The 22,461-nt window shown below is 40.3% G+C and overlaps 1 protein-coding gene across 1 annotated transcript; it reads left to right on the forward strand.

The window, feature by feature from the left end:
* The first annotated feature begins 1,370 nt into the window (after window positions 1–1,370).
* On the forward strand, window positions 1,371–21,000 carry grm5a (glutamate receptor, metabotropic 5a). The gene is made up of 18 exons (XM_063895008.1): window positions 1,371–1,538; window positions 2,366–2,677; window positions 2,764–2,897; window positions 3,478–3,739; window positions 4,029–4,143; window positions 5,917–6,166; window positions 10,582–10,817; window positions 10,926–11,047; window positions 11,131–11,255; window positions 11,348–11,516; window positions 14,176–14,302; window positions 14,955–15,072; window positions 15,590–15,776; window positions 16,480–16,638; window positions 16,732–16,857; window positions 17,002–17,184; window positions 17,287–17,453; window positions 18,145–21,000. The coding sequence occupies exons 2-18, from the start codon at window positions 2,450–2,452 to the stop codon at window positions 19,022–19,024; spliced, it is 3,588 nt and encodes a 1,195-aa protein (XP_063751078.1). The 5' UTR covers window positions 1,371–1,538; window positions 2,366–2,449; the 3' UTR covers window positions 19,025–21,000.
* Window positions 21,001–22,461: the final 1,461 nt, after the last annotated feature.

A 22,461-nucleotide genomic window follows, 5' to 3' on the forward strand; every position in this document is an offset into this window, starting at 1 on the left:
TTCTCTGTTTCCCCAGGCAACTGACAAACCAGATTTGTGCAGACAGAAATCCCTTCATTTGGCTCCTGGTAATGAATCCCGATGTAGAAAAATCATCAATCACATAGTTGACCTCCATTTGATAAGACTTTCCAATCATCCTGTGAAAAGATTGTCGTTATTGGATTAACTGTGGCTGGAAATGCTTTTGTTTATTTGGAGGCCTGCTGAAAGCCTTGATCATACCTGTGTCTTACACCAGAAGCTAATGGGTTCACCTTTATATTGTGGAGGTGTTCCTATGTTTGATGAAGCTTCAGAAATGTAAATGAGTTATTTTGACTTTCTCTTCTGTATATGGAATAATTATAACCCAATTACACAGCTCAACATCTTTGCTTTTGTTCTTATGGGGGTGTAACGTTTAAAAATCAAAGCAGGATGTTATTCTTTATCAGTTGAAACTTAATATTAGTGGTATCAAATCAAGCACAATTCACACACTTTTGTCGCCATGCGTTCTTTGTTATATTTAGATTGTGTATTTTCCTAGATTTCCACTTCACATAAAGACAGACATGGTAATTACATAATTGTTTAAGAGAGTACTTCCCCCTCGTATTCATAATTCACATTGTTATCAGATCAGTATTCTCTCAAATAAAGAGCAAAGAGCTTCTAGTTACCACAGAATATTTGTGATGTTTGACTTTGATTCCAATTTTGGACTTCATGACAATATAGAAAGAAATACATGGAAGTGGGCGAGAAAAGTCCTACCATTTATTTAATACAATTTAATACAAGACAAACCTTTCATAATTTTTGTGAATAATTTGAACCTGAGGCAAGAGAGGGAAATAGTCCAGTCCTGATACTATACTGATGCTGAAACTACACTTCCTTTGCAGCTAAGAAACACAATCATATATATTTAAAACCAGAGACTGTAATGACACAGTCAAACTTTCTGGATCAGACACAAAAACATTTAATTTTATGACCACTGTTTTTATCTGACGTATTTTGAAAGTCACAGAATCCTCTCGTGTCATTGTGTGATTGATTGATCATTTCGAATCGGTTACTACATTCACATGGAAGCTGCATAGAATTGGGATCAGCAGAAACTTGAAGTGCAGAAGAAAAATAATCGCGTCTCACCAATTAATTGCACACCAATCACATATATAATCACATATTTCTTTTGCATGTCTGTGCTTCTTTTTTTTGTTCATGCTAAACATGCGTTTTCTGTGGCTCGGCTCCCTTAGCTTTCCACAGCCCTGCTCGTTTAGTCACTGTTGCTGCTCCATGCTCTCCACTGTTTTGGAGTAGGAGGAGGAGGAGGTGGAGAAGGAGGGGGGCCGCCGTGTGCGTCAGTAAGTCAAACATGTTCCAATAACGGGCTATATTATCTGCTGCTATTTGCAGTTTCCTGTAACCAGGCGCCAGACTGAGCTTGAGCAGAAACCTGCAGCGCTTTTTTCTTTTTGCTCTTCTGTGATGGAAACGCTCTTAAAAGGAATGGCATCTGCAAGGCTGAGGGCAGAAAACAGGTAGGCTGAAGTTCTCTCGTAGTTTGTTTGCGCGCTACGCAGGTTTAATGAATTGATTCTTAAATTCAGGAGCGATTTTTGCGTAGGTTGTTTTGTCATCATTGTACATAAAGCCCAGATATAATGTATTAAAAGTTACACGAAGCCTTGCCAACATAATTTCAGCACCATAGACAGCAGCTTGATGACATTTTTAAGTAGGGTATATCAAATTTTAAATAAACTGGCATTTGTGAAATATAACCAAACCTTCTTTTCTTTGTTCCCATGATCACTGTACCTAAAATACATGTGCTGACTCAACTGAGTAAGTCGTTTACTAAAAGGTCCTAGTTGACTGCCTGCAACTATTATTCACGTGTAGAAGGAAGAGGTGTAGCCTACTTTTGGCCAAATCTCACATGTTCTTTATTCTATCTCTCCAATTTTTGTATTCTAGATGACTTGATACCGTCTGTTTCTGAATGACTTCTTTTCGAATAATAATTTTAAATATAAATGTATTTCGGTAATGGGAGAACCTACACACCCAATAGTAGCCTTTGCACAGTTTTTTTACATACAATAAAATCAATGGATAGGTAAAATCTGTGCTATGGGTTCTTATGTACAGTAATAGGAATTATTCAACTTTCTTAAAATAATAATCTCAATCTGTATTTCTTTATTCTTCAAATGATTTTAATTACATAACAATTCTGTTTTTATTAAAAACAAACTATAATGGTTCTCTATAATAGTGGTTCTTGTTAGTTAAATTGGTTGATAAGATAACGATTGCTTACACTCCGAGTTCATTCACCTTCTATCCCTTTCCCTTTCTTCAGGAATATAACCCTTACCCTGTACACTAAGAGCACGTTGCCAGAGACAGCACCTTCATCAGAACGTCAGCTCTAAGACCAAACAGGATGGCTGGAGGAGTAAGACGAAACCCAGGGATGGGAAATAAATTAGGGTTATATGTGAGGCTGTTGGCAGTGACTGCGATTCTGGGAGCTGATCTGGGCTGGCTGGGCCTGAAAGGGCGAGCTGGGGTCAATGCCCAAAACACAGAGAGAAGGGTATTGACACATATCCCTGGTGACATCATTATAGGAGCTCTGTTCTCCGTCCATCACCAACCACCTGCAGACAAGGTACATGCTGCGTGTTCATGCGTATGTGATCATTTTCTCCACAAGTGTATATGTGATGTCATCAATCTCACTTGGGTTTTACTCAGGTCCATGAGCGAAAGTGTGGTGCAGTGCGTGAGCAGTATGGGATCCAGAGAGTGGAGGCCATGATGCACACACTGGATCGAATTAACGCAGACCCCACTATCCTCCCTAATATCACCCTAGGATGCGAGATCAGGTCAGAAACCATTTACAAAACTTCTGATGTTGTTGTTCTTAGCGACGTTTACTGTTAAATTATAAATGTGCCATGTGTTCAGCAGGCAGGTGGACTTAACAAAGTCTTAAGTAAGATTGTTACTTATGAGTAGGTAATGAAATAAACCAGACTGAGGCAGGCAGCGACTATTGTAACTTCAAATAGAATTTTAGGTTTTAAGACACACAGGTCACACTGACCAACAGGTCAATCTGACCAACTAACAAAGGGTGGCTGACAGATTGCAGTAAAATGTATCCGAAGTACTCAAATGCTATGTGCATCTTGAAGAGGTCACTGCAATGATTCTTCCTCTCCATAAGGGCTGTGAAAACACAGCAGGCGAACACAAAAAGGCAAATTTGTTCAAACAAAACTTTGGAAGATTGTTGAGACTGACTCATATCAGCTTTGCTGAACTCTGGACTGCAGATTGCTCTCAGCTCCAAAAAACGTGTTATTCAAGTGTCGTTTTTTTGTTTGTTTTTTCCCAAATCATTTATCTGGCTTCTCCAAACCATCACCTTTTTCCCCATCATGCACGCCTAAATACTATCAGGGACTCATGCTGGCACTCTGCGGTGGCGCTGGAGCAGAGTATTGAGTTTATTCGGGACACACTAGTGTCTAACGAAGAGGAAGAGAGCCAAGGCAGGTGTACTGCAGAGGCAGGGAGCATGTTGCTGCAGGCAAAAAAGCCTATTGTGGGAATGATTGGACCAGGCTCCAGCTCTGTGGCCATCCAGGTGCAAAATCTCCTTCAGCTATTCAACATCCCACAGATCGCTTATTCAGCCACCAGCATGGATCTCAGCGACAAGGTAAGACCAATTAACATACACAACATTATGAAGGCTTTAGAACACTTTTTATATTATGCAGCCATGACAACATCAAAGGAAGTCATTGTGTATCTTAAGGATGGTTATATAATATAACTAATGAAAAGCTGGTGTAATACACCAGGTAGAATACAGTATTCTAAAAAAACAACAGCATGTATGGTGCTTTTGTACATCGAATTTAAATGGAATGATGTTTATAATAGGGGTTATAATGGACGCACAGGTATACTGCTAGACTTGTGGACATATGCATTCCTTTCAACAGAGCCTGTTTAAGTATTTTATGAGGGTGGTGCCATCAGATATGCAACAGGCCAAAGCCATGGTAGACATTGTAAAGAAATACAACTGGAGCTACGTGTCCGCGATACACACAGAAGGTAAGATTGTGTATAATGTGCGTTACTGCTTAACATTCGTCATTCTGTCACTCCCCTGTCATACCTCTCTCTTATGCTTATTTACACATGGATTAGGCAGCATGTTTTACACTGACACTGATGTGTCTATAACATTTTTCTCTCTTGTTTTACTTTGGGTCAGAACATCTGCATTTTTGTGGGCAGTGCTTATTATAATTTTTTTCCCTTTGAAGTGGAATTGAAAAAATATTATGATTTCACTCACTGACCTTCTGACCTCTCATTAAAACAAGAAGCTAAATCTCCTCTCATTATCGGTGTGAATAGCCTCCTACAGCAAGCACACTGGGCACACATATAGCCACAAACACACACACACACACACACACACACACACACACACACACACACACACACACAACATTCATAAAGTCACTCCTCCATGAAACATCACATTTTCACGGAGGGGGGGGGGGGGGGGGGGGCATTATATCTATGCATTTTTATCAAATTCATATAAAATTAGCTCTGATTATATATTCTTTGTAATCCTGTTCACTATTGGCAAAGCTTCCCAGGGAACATCTGCCATGGGCTTTGAACTCTCTGGGTAGCATGGCACTGTGTCCACTTATTTCAGTGACGCTTCACTGATCCCATTCTCAGAGCAGTCTCTCGGCATACCCTTGATTTTGTATTTTCTCTTATTGTCTTATGTATGTTATCTTTTCATACAGTGGAAAAGATGCTATAAGAGCCCAAAAATATATCTCCCATCATTATAGGGAACAATCAACGGGTCTAGGATATTTCGATGTAGGATATTTTTGTAGAGCAGATGTTCAATGCGGCCCCTTAGCCCCTGATGTCGAACTACAGGCAATAGCAACACACAGGGTTATCATAGCTTCAAAACATCCAGCCCATGAATCCCTAATCTCACCGGAGACTAAATATATAGTATTGGCATCATTCTCAGTATCAATATATATTTCTCTTTTGTGATCTATTTGACACTACATAGACAGCCGTGTGGACGTTTGACGTAGTTACAAGACAAACAAGACAAATATTACATTGCCAAGCTCATTCTGGGGTTTCTAATCTATATTTTTCCGATCTTGTTACACCAAGACAGTGACTGTAATGCCCCTCCGTGACAAATGCAAATGTACCTTGCTTGTGACTCTAGATAGCATTTGTATAATCTAATGACAAGCTTTATAACCCAGTGAATTATATCAGCTTTCACACATTCCCACATACAAAGCACAAAACATTTCTCTTTAAAATAGTCTAATGCGCTGATGAAGGCACAAAAAATCCCAAGTACATCAAAGGAAAAATAATTAAATAATTATGATGCAAATAGAAACGGCAGCCCCATTTCTTGACACATTAAGGGAGTTGGATCAAGGAAACAGTTTAATACAGTTAAAACTACTCAAGAAGGCATGCCACATATTGGAGTAAACTCACACATAGTAAAGAAAAGGATGCCTCAAACTGTGCCTTGCCCAGAGTGAGAGCACACTTGCTAGGCAACAGAAAGTAGGTGACCTCATTTTTAGCAAAACAGGGAAATGTAACCCCTGACAGTTGCCATAATAGGGACAAATTTACTAGATTCTCAGTGTTGTGCTGGCATTACATCAGTGTATTTCCTTGTGCACACACTGTGTGTGCCTGTGTGATCATGCTTAAGCCTTTGTGCCATACTGAAAGGTTGGGAAGCACAAAAACAAGTAACAAATGCATGAACACCATTAATGAATGTTTTCCCCTTCTTAGGTAATTATGGTGAGAGTGGTATGGAAGCATTTAAAGACATGGCAGCTAAAGAGGGGATCTGCATCGCCCACTCTGATAAGATTTACAGCAACGCAGGGGAACAGGGCTTTGATAAGCTTTTACAGAAGCTACGAGCCCATCTGCCCAAAGCCAGGGTTGTGGCCTGCTTCTGCGAGGGCATGACGGTCCGCGGCATACTGATGGCTATGAGAAGGCAGCGTCTTGTGGGGGAGTTCCTGCTGGTTGGAAGGTGAGTGGGCGATTGTGCTGTGTAGAATGTATTATTTCTAATGGACCTTTTGTTTTGCTTTCATTAGCGGCTGAAACATTTGACTGAAATATTTATGCTTCAGATTTTTTCATGGTCATTTCCAATCCAGTCCCTTCAGATGTCCAGCATCATCAGACAAGATGTGTTTGTTGTCATTGGGGCCATCTTTGTCTCCTCCTCATCATCATCCCTATTATCATCTTCATCGCATCCATCTACTTCATGGTGGTCTAGGAACATAAAGGTATTTTTGTATGTATGTATTATTACTTCAAAGTGAAACTGATTTAAGATGAGTGAGATGCAAAAGTCTATCTTAAAACACCTAATTATATCTAATTATTAAAAAATGTTATCTCTACTCTGGTAGCTTTAGTGAAAAAGCTAACCCCGCCTGCTTTGATTTGATTTAATAATGATTTTACTTTTAATACAATTATTCATGCAGGTTTTTTTATTTACCTTCATTCAACCTGCAAAAATGTGCTTGAAATTGAATCATATTATAGGATCCATATAAACTTATAGAGTAAAGCAGTAAATTAATTATAACTCTATGTTTAGTAGGACACTATAGGCATTGTCACTGCATATCAGGGGGTTTTTTTCTTAAAAGAGGACAACTAAATACGTCAGTGCTGATTTTCCAGTAATAATTCATTTCTAGATACAGTATGTAGCAATGTAATGTCCTACTACATCTTTTTTTTTTCAGATGTTGTAATGTGCTGGCTCATTTAAAGATTGATTTAACAGAAAAAAACGAAAGACTGGGCAACTGATGCAGGACGGACAGAATGCAATTAAAAACATGAGGGGGAAAAAAATAAATGGGAAAGAGGGGGTTGATTTAGCAGGAGGTTTCACACTCTCCGAGAATAACGTGTTTTATTTTAAGGTTTAGCTCTCTGGCTCACTCTCGTCCCTCGTGTTCTATAAATGCCTTTCCTCATTAGGAGCCACATGTAGGCTGTCGCTCAAACCTGACAGCAGGAAACATAAAATAACCTTGAACTACATTACAAAACACTATGCTCTATATTCCAGGTTAAAGTGGCAAATTTATGTCTCGTTGTGTGCGATCATAAAAGAGCCGCTACTGTTTTATGCTGCTTTCCTTCAACAGCATGTTTCTGACCTCACTTTGTTGGCCACATCCTCCATCGTTTTCATCAGCCTGGAAGATTTGTCACCAGGTTTTTGTATGTGCGCAGTGCATTCATGCTTAGTTTCCATTTATAGAAAGAGACACTGAAGGAGAAGATAATGATTTTTTTTTGTGTGTTTGTTTTGTTGCCAGCACTGCCTAAGCCGATTTTAAACTGTTGTAGCCAAGCTACTGTCATCCTTCCTTCTGAACGTATAGAAATCAGTTGAGAAATGACAGTTATTCCATATATTACAAAGACAGTGAGTTGTGTTATTCTAACAGGCTTTGTCATTCAAATGAAGATGGCAAAGAGTCACACAAGTACAGTCCTTCTTTGTATTTAGCTGAATATTGAATGGATTTACATCTTTCTCTGCTGTCACCCTGAGGTTTTGAGTCAAACAGGACGTATTTAGTCTTTTTGGGGTTTTCCCTTTCCTTTATATATGTTTTTGTGCATGTAAATGGTCTCCAAAGGCTAAACTCCCACCGTTCACTCCAGAAGGAGTTTCTCTCCCACGCACTCTCCTCGTACCTGAAACACCTCTATTGGACTCCTTTGTTTACTTCCGTAACATAGTGACATCTCTGTGTAACACTTGCGCTTTTACTTTTTACGTGATGAGGCTGAGGGGCGGGACATCTCTAAGTGATTGACCAATCACAACAGAGCCGGCCAGTTAACCAATCAGAGCAGGCTGGGCTCTGGTTTCAGATGGAGGGTGAAAAGAGGTGCTGCAGCACAGGGAGTATGAGAAAATTAAAGACCTTTTTGAACATTAAAGCATGTAAAAAATATCACAGTAGAGGCACAAAATACAAATATGAACTTAAAAATGTGCATAATAGGGACACTTTAATGTATGATTTAGTTTGTTAGGTGTGAATCAGTTATCACGTGGATTTGAATCATGCTGTTCAGTTCCGTTTAATTAAGTCAATCATCATGTTACATTTGTAAACTAAGCAGACCCCTGCTATCTACCAACAATTTCTTCAGTCACAGTGATTCAGTATACAACTGAAACACACAGCTTGCTTAGGTTGTGTGTTTGTCCTCTGTTACCTTCAGACAGTAGTTTCATTTTTTTCTTTCATGTCTCGTTTGGTTTAATTATAGGAATGGACACCTTTCCAACCTCAAGTTTGTACCACTACACAGTAAAGTGTCCACTCAGTAAAGATCTGGCCAAAAGTTAACTAATATGTGTGTGTTTGTGTGTGTGTGTGTGGGTGTGTGTGTGAGAGAGAAGAGCGCTCACACTTGTGTGTCTTTGAGCTTGTAGGTGGTGTAGCAACACACTGCATACAGCATATTGCCCTCCCAGGTCGATGTGTGGGTTTCAGAGCTCTCGTTCAAGAGTGATTCAAACTATCCAGAGTCAAAGCCATCCATGCTTTTCATTTCCATTCCTGTCTTTTTTATGCCAGCATACCATTTCTGTGCTCGCTTCTCTAAGGATGTGTTATAAAATGATCTCCTTTCTCTCCAAGAGAACCAAGCATCATAAAAAAAAAACACCCACACTTCTGTTGTGTAACTCTGTTGGCTAAGTTTTCAAAAATGACTTCCTTTGCTTTTTTTCTCACGTAGAATAGATAGAGAGGAGGTCATTTATTTGTGTGAGTGAGGTGTGCCTGTTAACATGTGTGCACATGTGTGGAGGTGTAAGCAGCCTTCTGTGTTTGTTGATCGTAGTGTCCAGAGGGAGGGATAATAATAGATGGAGCAGAAACCATTTCAACCGTTCACTGATGAGATAGCTTTTTGAGTCCAAGTTTTTAAATAAACAGCAGATCAGACGTGTCTGCAGATGCTGCTGTTAAAAGTAAATTGACTATCAGATATATTTCGGTAGTATAGTCAAAAGGTGTTGAATCAAAGTTCCTATTGATCAAATAAAATGAGTAAATGAATCCTTAACATTTCCATGTCAAATTCTCAATGTATTCTTAATGTAATGACATGCTTCACTTAATCACTGCATTAAAAATACATTGAGAGTTTGGTTCAGAGGAACATGTTTGTGCAAGCAGGGCTATCGAGATATATTTGCTCCTAAAGTTTTTTAATCAGTACGTTTTTCATTGCTGTTGTATTAAATTGGCCTTCACCGATAATGAGTCTATAGAAATTGTATGAGTCAGCAGTCAGACTTTGCCATCTAAATCTTGTGACCATGGAATGAATATATACACAATAAGCCCCAACGTGGTTTTTTGAAAGAAGTCCTCCAAGCAGCATCAACCTTCAACCATCAAGCTATCTTTGCAATTGAACGCAACTGAAATACTTTTATCTTTATCACCCAGTGAGTCTTGTGTCGTCACATCTGAGTCATCTTAAGAAATATTTTATTTTACTGTAAGTCTCTGCACAGTATTCATTAGGTTTATTTAGCGAGATACCACCTGTCTCTTTCAATCTGTGCAACAGTGGTACCACATACACAAGCACCCAGCTTTTCTACAGCTGGCCACATTAAAATTCACTGCCATCGTTGTCTTGAAGTGATATTACACTTTTAAAAAATCATTAGGAAGTATGCATGATAATCCTGTGTTCAGATGAACCTTTCATTTTTAATCCTGTTGCCTGAAAGTATTATTTTCACATGAGCTAATGTTGGTTGTTATGGTAACATTTGCCTTCTGGAATGCTGAGCTTATTGAAACTGGTCTGTTGCTGAAACCAGCTTCATTGGTGTAATTGTGAACCAGGTTAAAGGTTACTGTGTAGGTCAGGGGGTGGGAGCTTCAGCAAACGACGTCATAATGTTTCAATGTTCTTTTCAGATTTAAAAACAAAATGTACGTTCTGCCTGGATCTTTTATTTTTGTGTCAGGTTTATCTGCTCCTTACAGATAAAAGACAATAAGAAATCTTGCTGAGGCGAAAGTGCTATCCAAACAGTCAAATCATTGTGTGTGGGTTGCAATATTAAGCAGCCATTACCAAGAGGCTGAAAATAGTACACAATGTGCTGTATATAAAAAGGAATAGTTCATGTGAGAAATGAGGAAACAATTCTTTAAAAATGTCTGACAAGTCCACAACGAGAATTTTATTATGCCTAAGTTTGCCTGTAATATATTTAATTAGTAGCTTTAAGAAAACAAAACAAGCTATGTATGTCTATATGTAAATAATTAAAAAAATGTAAAATAGAGCCTTATATGACTAATCTTATCCTCACTTATGTTGTTCTGTACTTTTCATCCCTGTGTCTCTCCTCCTGTCCAGTGACGGCTGGGCAGACAGGTCGGATGTTACCGATGGCTACCAGAGGGAGGCAGCTGGTGGTATCACTATAAAGTTAAAGTCGGCATACGTGACCTGGTTCGACGATTATTACCTGAACCTGAAGCCTGACGCTAACCTGAGGAACCCCTGGTTCCCTGAGTTCTGGCAGCATCGCTTCCAATGCAGGCTGCGGGGTCATCCGCAGGAGAGCCTCACGTACAACCGCACCTGCACCTGTTAGTACAAGATCACCTTGCACACACCTCCGTAGCGTATTCACATCCTAAAAGTTTGGATTACAGTGCTTGAGTTTCTCCTTATGAGCAGGTCTCTGTCCTCCACAGGGAGAGAGTCTCTGCGCCATCAGTATGTCCAAGACACCAAGATGGGTTTTGTCATCAATGCCATCTATTCCATGGCTCACGGCCTGCACGAAATGCAGCAATCCCTCTGTCCAGGATATAAGGTACGAAAATTCACTGTGTGCACACTTGTATGGTTTCCCATTTGCTGTCACAGTATTTAATTTTTTCTTTTCTCTGGTGCCAGGGTTTATGTGAGAACATGCGGCCCATTGATGGCCGCAAGCTGCTGGATTTCCTGATGAGAACAAACTTCACTGGTGTGTCAGGGGAGACCATCTACTTTGACCAGAATGGAGACTCACCTGGCAGGTAAAGATTATGGTGGGGCAGGAAGAAGAAGTACAACGGGAACTATAAATGTATGCATGTGCTGTTTGATGCACACAGTATTTGTGCCTCAGGTATGAAATCATGAACTTCAAGGAGACAGGGGAGGATGAGTTCGCTTATATCCATGTGGGAAGCTGGGATCAGGGTGGCCTGAAGATGAACGATGAGGAAATCTGGAGTAACACCAGTGAAATCATCCAGTCAGTGTGCTCTGAGCCCTGCCAGAAGGCACAGATCAAGGTATGTACCACTAAAACACACCGTTTCCCACTGTAGATAAGATGTGTTTTATTATATATATAATAAATATATAAGTTATTATAATGTATTTAAATGTTAACCCATTTGTATAAAGTAACAATAAATTAGATTTTTTGAAGTAAGTAAGTTATTATTCTTTTATATTCTTTAAAGGTGCCATAGAATGGAAAACTGTATTTACCTTGGCATAGTTGAACAAGGAGAGTTCGGTACATTGAACTGACATACCCTGAACCTCAAACACCATTATTTCCTCCTTCACGTGCAAATCATGAATATGCATATCACAGCGGTAAAATGGGCGGATTACAGCAATCCCTGTGTGTGACGTAACACACGGTAGTCCAGCCCCAACATTTGCATGCACCAGCTGCTGGAAACACTAACGCTAACACTTACCCCTCTGTAACGTTGCTCTCCAATCTCCGACCAACTGGCTGTTCTTCAAATTCCTCGGTTTCCTCCTCCGATAAAGGCTCAAACATGTAAGGTTGGATGCCAATAGCCTCCATGGTTCATCTCTCACAGTTTCGCGAACTTCACTTACTTCTGTGGGCTCTGAGGCAGCCATGGATTGCTCCTTGTAAACCAGCCAATCAGAGCAGAGCTCGTCATAATTATTGTTATTGCTTGTTTCATTCTAAGACCAAATCATAGGGTTGTAAATGGGCCTGTAAAAACGCATCTGGACCTTTTTTGGATCAACCGAATTATATACCTTCTTTGTAGACATCAGAGAACAATTTAAAATACCAGATAGATGTTTTCTATGGCACCTTTAATATGTTAGATATCATCTAATGCTCCCCCTGAGGCAACATTTGTGATTTGTGATCTTGGTCTTTATAAATAAAATGTACATTACCTGACATTTTTCCTGTCTGTACCTTCCCTTTTGTTTTCATACACAAAGTCAAATATACACTATATAGACAAAAGTATTGGGACACTCCTCTTATTCATTGAATTCAGGTGTTTCATTCAGTCCCATTGCCACAGGGGTATACAATCAAGCACCTTTTTTTCTGGGGTTGACCTAGACCCCTTAGTTCCAGTGAAAGGGATTCTTAATGCTTCATCTTACCAAGACATTCTGGACAATTCTATGCTTCCAACTTTGTGGAAACAGTTTGGGGGAGGCCCTTTTCTGCTCCAGCATGACTATGCCCCAGTGCACAAAGCAATAAAGTCCATAAAGCCATGGTTGGATGAGTTTGGTGTGGAAGAACTTGGCTAGCCCGCACAGAGCCCTTACCTCGACACCACTGAATACCTTTTGATGAACTAGAACGGAGATTGCGAGCCAGGCCCTCTCGTCCATCACCAGTGTCTGACCTCACAAATGCTCTTCTGGATGAATGGGCAAACATTCCCATAGAGACACTCCAAGATCTTGTAGAAAGCTTTCCCAGAAGAGTGGAAGCTGTTTATAGCTACAAAAAAGGAGGCCAACTTCATATTAATGCCTAGGAATTTGGAATGGGATGTAATAAAAGCTCCTGTAGGTGTAATGTGTAGGTGTCCCAATACTTTTGTCTATATAGTGTATATATCACCTTTTCAAGTTATACATTATTATTATTATCTATGGCGTCACCCTGGAAATTCAGTTTTACTAATATTGGCAGCTTTTTTCATCATGATGACCTCCAAATCACAGACTTGGTGTCATTCATTTATGTTTGTAGACAAGAGAGCATGTCAACATTTTACAGAAGAAAACTCTTAAGCAATACCCACACAGCAGCCGTGATTTGGGCCCACAGGTTTGCAATCTGCAGAATTGGTCCAATCATATCCTCGAGTATCCCACCAGGGACTCAGAAAAGCTCTTTGTTCAAGCTGTAATCACGTCCCATCTGGGGTTCTGTAACTCCCTGTAGCTACTCCAAATCATGGAGAACACGGCAGCCTGCCTTTTCTTAATCATCCCAAAAGTCTCTAATATTAAACCCCTTCCTACACATTCAACATTAACTCCCAGTAATGTGGCAGCTTGTGGGGAATTAAAAACTCAAGTCTCACGCATAACAATTTGAGGAGACCTGCTTTTACACCTCCAGGCCTTAGATCCCAGCCCACGCTGCATAGCTTGGCTCCACCAGCCAATTGGCTTTCTTTCACCTGTTCTGACCTTGACAACACATTGGAGTTGTTCCCTACCTCATGTCATTTTAGCAATGCATTTCTTCAAAAAGAAAATACTTCCTAATTTCAATCCTTTTCATCCACCTGAATGAATGAAGCCTCTCTCTGGTTACCATCACAGGACAGCTGTAACATGCAGATGACACATGTTTTTACAATTAAGAGCAACATACAGTTTTCAGATGTCCTGCTCTGCATGTCCTCAGTCTGTAGGAGAAGCTACAGCATCCTACTTGCAACTTCCACACAAATATATGAACCACTACATTTCTGAATAAACCACTAACCCAAAGTCTGTTAAGACAAGACAAAATGTATAAAATAATGAGCATAAATGTACATCTTCCTCTTTTTTCTCCTCCTATCCCCTGATGAGAAAATCCTCATTTCCCTGTCCTACAGAGCGGTCAGAGTGTAAGATTAGCTACAGCAAAGTGCCATTAGAGCTTTGAGACCTTCCCTCCCCTTTTAATACTGTCTGTGTCTCCAGGTGATCCGCAAGGGAGAGGTGAGCTGCTGTTGGACTTGCACTCCCTGCAAAGAGAACGAGTTTGTGTTTGATGAGTACACTTGTCGAGCCTGTGTCCTTGGCTTCTGGCCAACAGATGATCTCACAGGTAATACACATTCTTTATGTGTCTGATAAATGCAACTGAATATCACCAGAGGAGCCTTGAATCTGGTTCAGACTCTCATAGTGCGCCTAACATCTCCTTACATCTTTCGTCGACACACACCAAACTTGACAACACTCAACTAAGACCCAGGAATCAACACAAATACTGCAAACACACCAAAGTACTTCCTATCCTTGTTTGAATTAGGCATTTGGCTGAAGCCTTTTTAACTCAATAGTCCGTCAAATGTTTTGAAACCCATTTCCTGATCCTTTGTAAACACTTATTGTCTCCCATGGTAATTCTGTTCATCTGTTGTTGTTGTTGTTGTTGTTGATGTGTATCCTAAATATGAGAAAAACAGGGTGTTTATACTCTGTTCCCTTTGATCTCTCTCTTTCTGATCCCCCTTTTCTCCCTCACAGATTGCTTTAATGTTTAAAAAAAAAGATTGCCTCCACTCTCATTTCCTCACTGCATCATAGACTGAATTTTAAGTCATTTTTTGTTGGTCAGGGTAAATAGTGCAGAAGATATGTGGCTGTAACACGTAAATACATGAATGCACATCTAACTGTCCCTTTTGCAGACAAAACAATTCAAGTTCTCTTTCTTTTTTTCTCTCTCCCGTTGATCTCTCTGTTTGCTGCAGGTTGTGAGCCGATTCAGGTGCAGTATGTGCGTTGGGGGGATCCAGAGCCCATTGCTGCAGTGGTCTTCTCCTGCCTGGGCCTAATGGCTACACTTTTTGTTACTTCGGTCTTCATCAAGTAATTACAACCCACTAGCCAAATATCAAAATCAATCAAAAAGTTAAGGGGTTAACTTTACACGCCATGACTAAAAAAGTGGTGGTCTTGTGTTTTTATGATTATTCATCTTAAACAAACTCTTATTGAACTTCCATGTCACTGATAGTTGCTCATATGTTTATTTTTTGTATGTCACATTAGTTTTTACAGTTAACAATACCTTTGTTGAATTTAAATCTTAAGCTATTATGTCTGACATCAGATCAAATTAAACATTGTTTTAGTTTAGCTTAATAACCCTTACGTAACATAAGAACAGAACACATAAAATGGTTTAAACAACCAATTTTTTGAACAGGTATACCAGTGTGATGCAGGCCTTATTTACAGTAGACACCATGTAAAAGAATATAGAAATACAGTTTACTCATACAAATAAGATTGCAACTCTATGCCATGTGCCGAAGCAATACCTGTTCTACTTAATCTGTTAAGGTAATTACGTGAAACAACATATAATCTTATCCGTCTGTAGGTTTTGGGACACTCCTGTAGTCAAGTCATCCAGTCGTGAGCTCTGCTACATCATCCTGGCTGGAATATGTCTGGGTTACCTGTGCACGTTCAGCCTCATCGCCAAGCCCCACATAATCTACTGCTACCTCCAGCGGCTGGGGATCGGCCTGTCCCCCGCCATGAGCTACTCTGCACTGGTCACCAAGGTACTTTCTTTTCTATTTCATTTTAAGGAGGTTGGGGCATAAATATAAACAGTTCAAGTAGTACAAGGTTCAACCATACTCTGACATCAGTGCTTTTTTCTGTGAAACTGTACAATGCAGCCTAATAGTCTTAGAAAGTCCAATTTAGATTTAAAATGAGGTCCTTCCAATTTTTTTGTTTGACACTTCCACCCTTAATTGGTATTTGATATTGAGAAGAAGGTTTGTTTGCCAACAAACTACGAAATGTACACTCAAAAGAGCTATTGATGACCCATTTCTTTCCTCGTACGCACTTACTGAGGTGGTGGAGAACAAACAGACAACCACGCAGTAAGCAGCTACCGGTGCTTGTTGGACCATTTGTCAGAGGAGAGAGCTGTCGATGATGTTGCAAACTGAAACATGTGATCAGTCCAATTTCCACTATCGCAGTCCAGTGGTTGTTTTTTGAAGGTCTTTAGCAAAAATAGAATGGCATTTAAGGATAAGGGCAGGAGTAAAAAAGCTACCTCCAGAGATTGGATGATGGCCAATTGTAAGAGAGGTACATTAAAGTTTAGTCCCTGTGTGTGGGTTGAGGCTGAGGTTTCATGATCTGAAAACTGAAAAGGAGATTATCGTTGTGAATCAGCATGAGCGTTTTTATCGACATTCATTGTAATCGAAACCTGCATAACTATTAAAACTATTTTTGATCCAGACCAACCGTATAGCGCGGATCCTGGCAGGCAGCAAGAAGAAGATCTGCACCAAGAAACCGCGCTTTATGTCCGCCTGCGCACAATTGGTCATCGCCTTCCTACTCATACTGCTGCAGTTTGGGATTATTGTGGCGCTGCTTATCATAGAGCCACCGCAGGTATATAAGTGTGTGTGTTTTTCTCGGTGTAAATTATGTTTATTTAGATGTATTTACACACAAGGAGTGATCGATCCCCATCTCTCTTCCTAGGTGATCTACGACTACCCTAGCATCAGTGAGGTGCATTTGATCTGCAATCTGACCACTCTGGGGGTGGTGGCGCCGCTGGGCTACAACGGCCTGCTTATCCTGAGCTGCACCTTCTACGCCTTCAAGGTACATCAGCACACCCAGAGATATTAATACCGTCAACATTTACTTTCTATGTCAGGATCATGGTTTTCTTTCTTGTAACCTTCACATGTTTCTTCTTCAGCCTGCACGATTTTCAAAAATTCTGTTCTTAATTTTCTCCCACAGACTCGTAATGTTCCAGCTAATTTCAATGAGGCCAAGTATATTGCCTTCACCATGTACACCACCTGTATCATCTGGCTGGCCTTTGTTCCCATTTACTTCGGCTCCAACTACAAGATCATAACCATGTGCTTTAGTGTCAGCCTCAGTGCCACAGTGGCTCTGTGCTGCATGTTTGTGCCTAAGGTAAGAAACGGAAACATGGTTGATAATTTTCTTTTCTACATATTTTTTGTAGGCGTGCATCTCATTGCTAAGAGCTAATGTGTTGTTCATTTTTGTGGTCAGGTGTACATCATGCTTGCCAAACCTGAGAAAAATGTCCGGAGTGCTTTCACAACATCCACAGTGGTGCGCATGCATGTAGGTGATGCCAAGAAAGCTGCCAAGACAGGAAAATCCACCAGCAGCATGGCCAACTTGTTTCGACGCCGTGGCTCTGCGCAGGATATCAGGTATGAATATAAGCAAATACACCTGTGTCACCTACTACAGAGGAGAGGATTTTTTTTCTAAAACAGCCAAAACCTCATGAGGGCGTCTTTGCCCTGTGCACTCCCTCCATCTAATTGTATGATCATTTTATTCTCAATATACGCATTCTAAAATATATTATGTCATCTTTTGGCATATCATTTAACAACCATTTTGGCTCCTTTTCTGCTGAATTATGTCCATTATTACAGGAATAAACATGCAAACCTTGCTGAGATATTACCGTGAATTATCCATCTTCCTTCTCAAACTGTCTTGGGTAATCAGAGCTGATTCCACTACAGCAGGGTAGATATGCCAGGAAAAAACTGCTCCCCGAGCTGAGAAAAGGCTACCTCATTTGGGTTAAGTACTCCCAGAGGAGCCTCGCTGCCTTAAGGATTTCTCTTTCTAGGGAAGATAAAAAGAAAATGGAGGGAGATGTGAAATTACACAGACGGCAAAAGATTAAATTGGGGGATGGAAGAAATTCCAACTAGAAGAAGTAGAACATGAAATTACTAATCCTGGTGTTATAGCAAAAGACGTTTTTTGCCAACATGTACTTTATGTCAGCACTCACATTGATATACATGTATTCATATAGAAGATACTGTACTACGTGGATATTTACTATTACTTATTTTGTTATGTCTTTAATTTGTATTGCAGTTCCAATGGAAAATCTGTAACATGGGCCCAGAATGAACGCAGCTACAGACCAAACATATGGAAGAGGATGTCATTTCATGTCAAGAAAAAGGAGGCAGTCGAGGTAAACCAGACAGCCATCATCAAGCCGTTCTCTAAGGGAGGAGATGCACCTGCCGACACTGTCGTCAAAGAGCAGTATGAGGATCAACATGTGCCTCAACCCTTCACATGCTCCCCCTCTCAGTCACCAAGGGGTTTCCAGAGAGGAGAGATGGGGGAGGACGGACAAGCCTTACCCACCTACGTACCTGATAATGGAGCTGGGGTCAGAAGAAGAGTGGGGGACAACAGTCAGGATGTTGGTATGCTGGACGGGGGGGACATTAGCGTGATAGGCGTAGGGGACATCGGCACAGGGATGATTGGCGGCCAAGCTCAAGGCACTTGTATCATGGACCAAATCAGCTGTGTGGTTAACCGTTTCACTGCCAACATCAGCGAGCTGAACACCATGATGCTGCCGGGGGGAGTCACCGCAAGCCCCACGGCAAGTCCTGCTGTGCCTGCAGCTGCAGATGCCGCCCCCTGCCCATCTCAGTACCACACATCCAGGAGCATAGACGCCTCCTCCACTGTCACCACACATGCAGAGGTTGCAGCCGTCTCCAATTTCTGCGAGAATCGACCAACAGGGAAGATTTATGAGCACCTGGCTGGGACTTGTAGCAGGCGAGCCAAGGATATGGAGGAGCTGGTAGCTCTGACGCCCCCCTCCCCTTTTAGAGACTCATCTCTGAGCTCCAGCGGCAGCTCAACCCCCTCGATGTCCCCGGCCTCAGAGGCTGAGTATGACCAGCTGCTGCTGAGACACTACAGCCAGAGCTCCTCCTCTCTCTAAACCTGCTCTCTGCACACCTTTTTCTCCTTGTTGGAGTATTTTTTTAAAGACTTTCTTTAGATGGGACCAGACTCTTGGATGCTTTTTCTACACATGGATATTGAGAGTGTAAGCAATTTAAAAAACCGAAATTTTCAGATTGATTTAAAATGCGCAGACACATACCTCAATTGAGAGGACTGACAGGAAACACATCAGTGGCGAGACTACAAATACAAAAGGATTAAATTAAGCAACGTCAGGGCTTCATCATTTGTCTTCTAGTGAGTAAAACAACTTGACAAACTAAAAGACACGGGCATTTTACACAACTTTTAAATGCTATGATAACTGTCACAATTTTTTAACTTTCCAAATTCCAAAGAACATACTGATAAGCTGAGAGAACAAATGTGAAATTGCCTATTACATTTTTATTTCATTATAACTTTGCCAGTGATCCTAAGTTACCAAATATGTATGTTCAGTGTTTCTTTGATTATGCCAAAATGGCTTATATACAGAATTTCAAGTAGACATTTTTTTTTAGATAACTGCAGGTATTATTATTACCTCTTAAGATAGTTGTATTTCAGTTGTATATTTTGCATCAAATATTATCATAAACCCAAAAAGCGTGTTTTTTTTCTATTGCTTACTGTATCGCTGTTGTACATGTGATGTTTTTGTATATCTCTAATAATGTGAGACCTGGTGAATGCCGATTGTGACAGCATGAAGGCGTCCGCCCAGAAGATAACAGCTCAAATAACTTGCCTGAAATGAAAAGGTTAGTCTGCAACATGTTTTTTTCCTGATCTATAATTTGTTGTCAGTCCTGAGAGACTTAAGCAAGCATTTTGTATCCTAAAGCTAGAGGAGAACGTGTACAGATGCTGCACGTTGTGAATCAGAAAGCAGGTTTTTCAATGACCCTCCCTTTTCTTGGAAAGAAAACACTCTCTGAGAAGGAATCCCCCTCCGAGTTACGATAGGACAAGAGCTCTTTGTGTCTTAAAATAATTTAAGCGTGGTTTTATTGGACTCAACATCATGAGGTGTCTAACCGACAAAGAGATTATGGACTACCTGGATGTGTTCTTTGATTCTTTTCTCTAGAAGTGACTTGACTGAATGTACAATAAGTTGTCATTTGAAGTGGACCAAAATGATCTTCCTCCTCAGGATGTGTCTGAACCAAAATACCTTGACTTTAACTCCTAACTGCCGAATGAGCGCCGTCTTTTGTTGGCTCAGTTTGCATGATGTCAGGATTTGGTTTTGCAAGTTACATTTGTAATGCATTTCTTTTTGATATTCTACACGTTAAACCAATAAGATGAATAGATACAGTAGCAAAGTAATGATACCATGAGTGTGTGTATTGATGTATTTTTAAGATCAGTTCTAGGAGGAGAGAAGCAAACTGAAAATGTGCCAGATTTTCCAGACATCTATTACAAAGCAGTTGTTTCTCGCCTGGCTTTTTAACTCCGTATGTGCCAACGTCTCTGTGCAGTAAATAACATGTTTCTATGAATGGGCTCATGTTGCAGGCTCTATAAGGAGGATGTTCTTTTTTATAATATTTTATGACCTTTAACCATTTTATTGATCAATGAATGAGTATTCTTTTTTTATATCTGCAGTGTGGCCTGTCTGAGGATAGTGACAATGTTAAATAACAGGCAGATGTAACTGATGATATTAATGTCATAGCTTGCTTATGCTCGTTTAACAAACCTATTTTTCCTGTATGTTTACAAAGGCAGAAATGTGTTCATGTTTTTTCAAATTTGAAGAATTTTTCTACTGGCTTTCGTTTGTTAAAATCGTTATAGGCAATTCTCATATTTGCATGCAGGTCTGTGACAATTTTGCAGTTGTATATTACGCTTTATGCTAATTATTCAAGCTACAGAAGATGTTTGTCTTATTTTATCATCGGCATTTCATAATTTACAATTTAAACCTATGTTGAATTAAAGATTTCCAGACAAAAGGCTACATCTTTTCTTGTAATTGTTTCAGTTCATTATAAATACAACTGTACACAAGATCTTTTCCCTTATTATACGATTAATATTATATTTCAGTATTCTAAGTCAAAAGCCCAACTGGAACTAGAATAACATGTCTCAAAGTGACTTTAAATGACCTATACCAAAATGTACGTATATGCCATAAGTTTTTACGAGCCATAATTATTATTATTCCAAGAAACTGGATCATGTGCAGCGTTATTTATATACTTCCTTAGTCCATGTTATTTGAACCTTCTCTAAATATGAGATAATTGTGTCGAATCATGGTGCAATAATTAATAAAGAAATAAGGTTTCTGGGGCAGTCTTTATTAAATAACAAGGGATTTAATTTCCTATGTTGTATATTATAGACCTGCATTGAAATTAACATTCACACGATGATGGGCAAAACAGAGAAGTCGCTAACGTCGATGAGCTTAGGGAGAGAGCAAGGCCTTAATGGACCACCTCATTGTTTATCTGATGGTGGAGCTTGCTGTTAAAATCGATTGACACTGCCCGGTCAAAACAAAGGTCACCACCTGGATTTAACTAAGCAAATAAGTAAGAGCCTCCCATTGGATAATTGCAGCATGGGTTTCAGCTGGCAAAAAGTTATTCAACCCTAACTGATGCAGTGAAGTGCAAAGATGTCATTGAATGACATGAAACCCTCTTTATTTGTCACATACATGCACACAGCAGAGCACACACAGTGAAATTTGTCCTCTGCATTTAACCCATCCTATTACTAGGAGCAGTGGGCCGCTATTGTGCAGCCCCTGGGAAGCAATGGGGAGTGGGGGATTGGAGGTGTCCAGTACCTTGCTCAAGGGCACCACCACAGGGCCTAGGAGGTGAACTGGGACCTCTCCAAGTAGCAGCAAAGATGTTAATCTGTTTCAGAAGGGTCAAATTATTGGCATGCATCAAGCAGAGAAAACATCTAAGGAGATTGCTGAAACTACTAAAATTGCGTTAAGAACTGTCCAACGCATTATTAAAAACTGGAAGGACAGTGGGGAAACATCATCTTCGAGGAAGGAATGTTGTCGGAAAAAATCTTGAATGATCCTTATAGGCGATCACTTAAACGTTTGGTGAAATCAAATCATAGAACTCACGGCTATGTTTAATATTGAAAGTAAGAGCATTTCCACATGCACAATGCGAAGGAAACTCAAGGGAGTGGGACTAAAACCACTTTTCAGTGAGGCTAATCGGAAAAAACGGCTTCAATTTGCTAGGGAGCGTAAAGATTGGACTCTGGAGCAATGGAAGAAGGTCATGTGGCCTGATGAAGCCAGATTTACCCTATTCCAGAGTGATGGGAGCATCAGGGTAAGAAAAGAAGCGGCTGAAGTGATGCACCCATCATGCCTGGTGCCTACTGTACAAGCCTGTCGGGGCAGTGCTATGATCTGGGGTTGCT

This window comes from Eleginops maclovinus, chromosome 11 (assembly GCF_036324505.1).
Source record: "Eleginops maclovinus isolate JMC-PN-2008 ecotype Puerto Natales chromosome 11, JC_Emac_rtc_rv5, whole genome shotgun sequence".
Taxonomy (NCBI): Eukaryota; Metazoa; Chordata; class Actinopteri; order Perciformes; family Eleginopidae; genus Eleginops; species Eleginops maclovinus.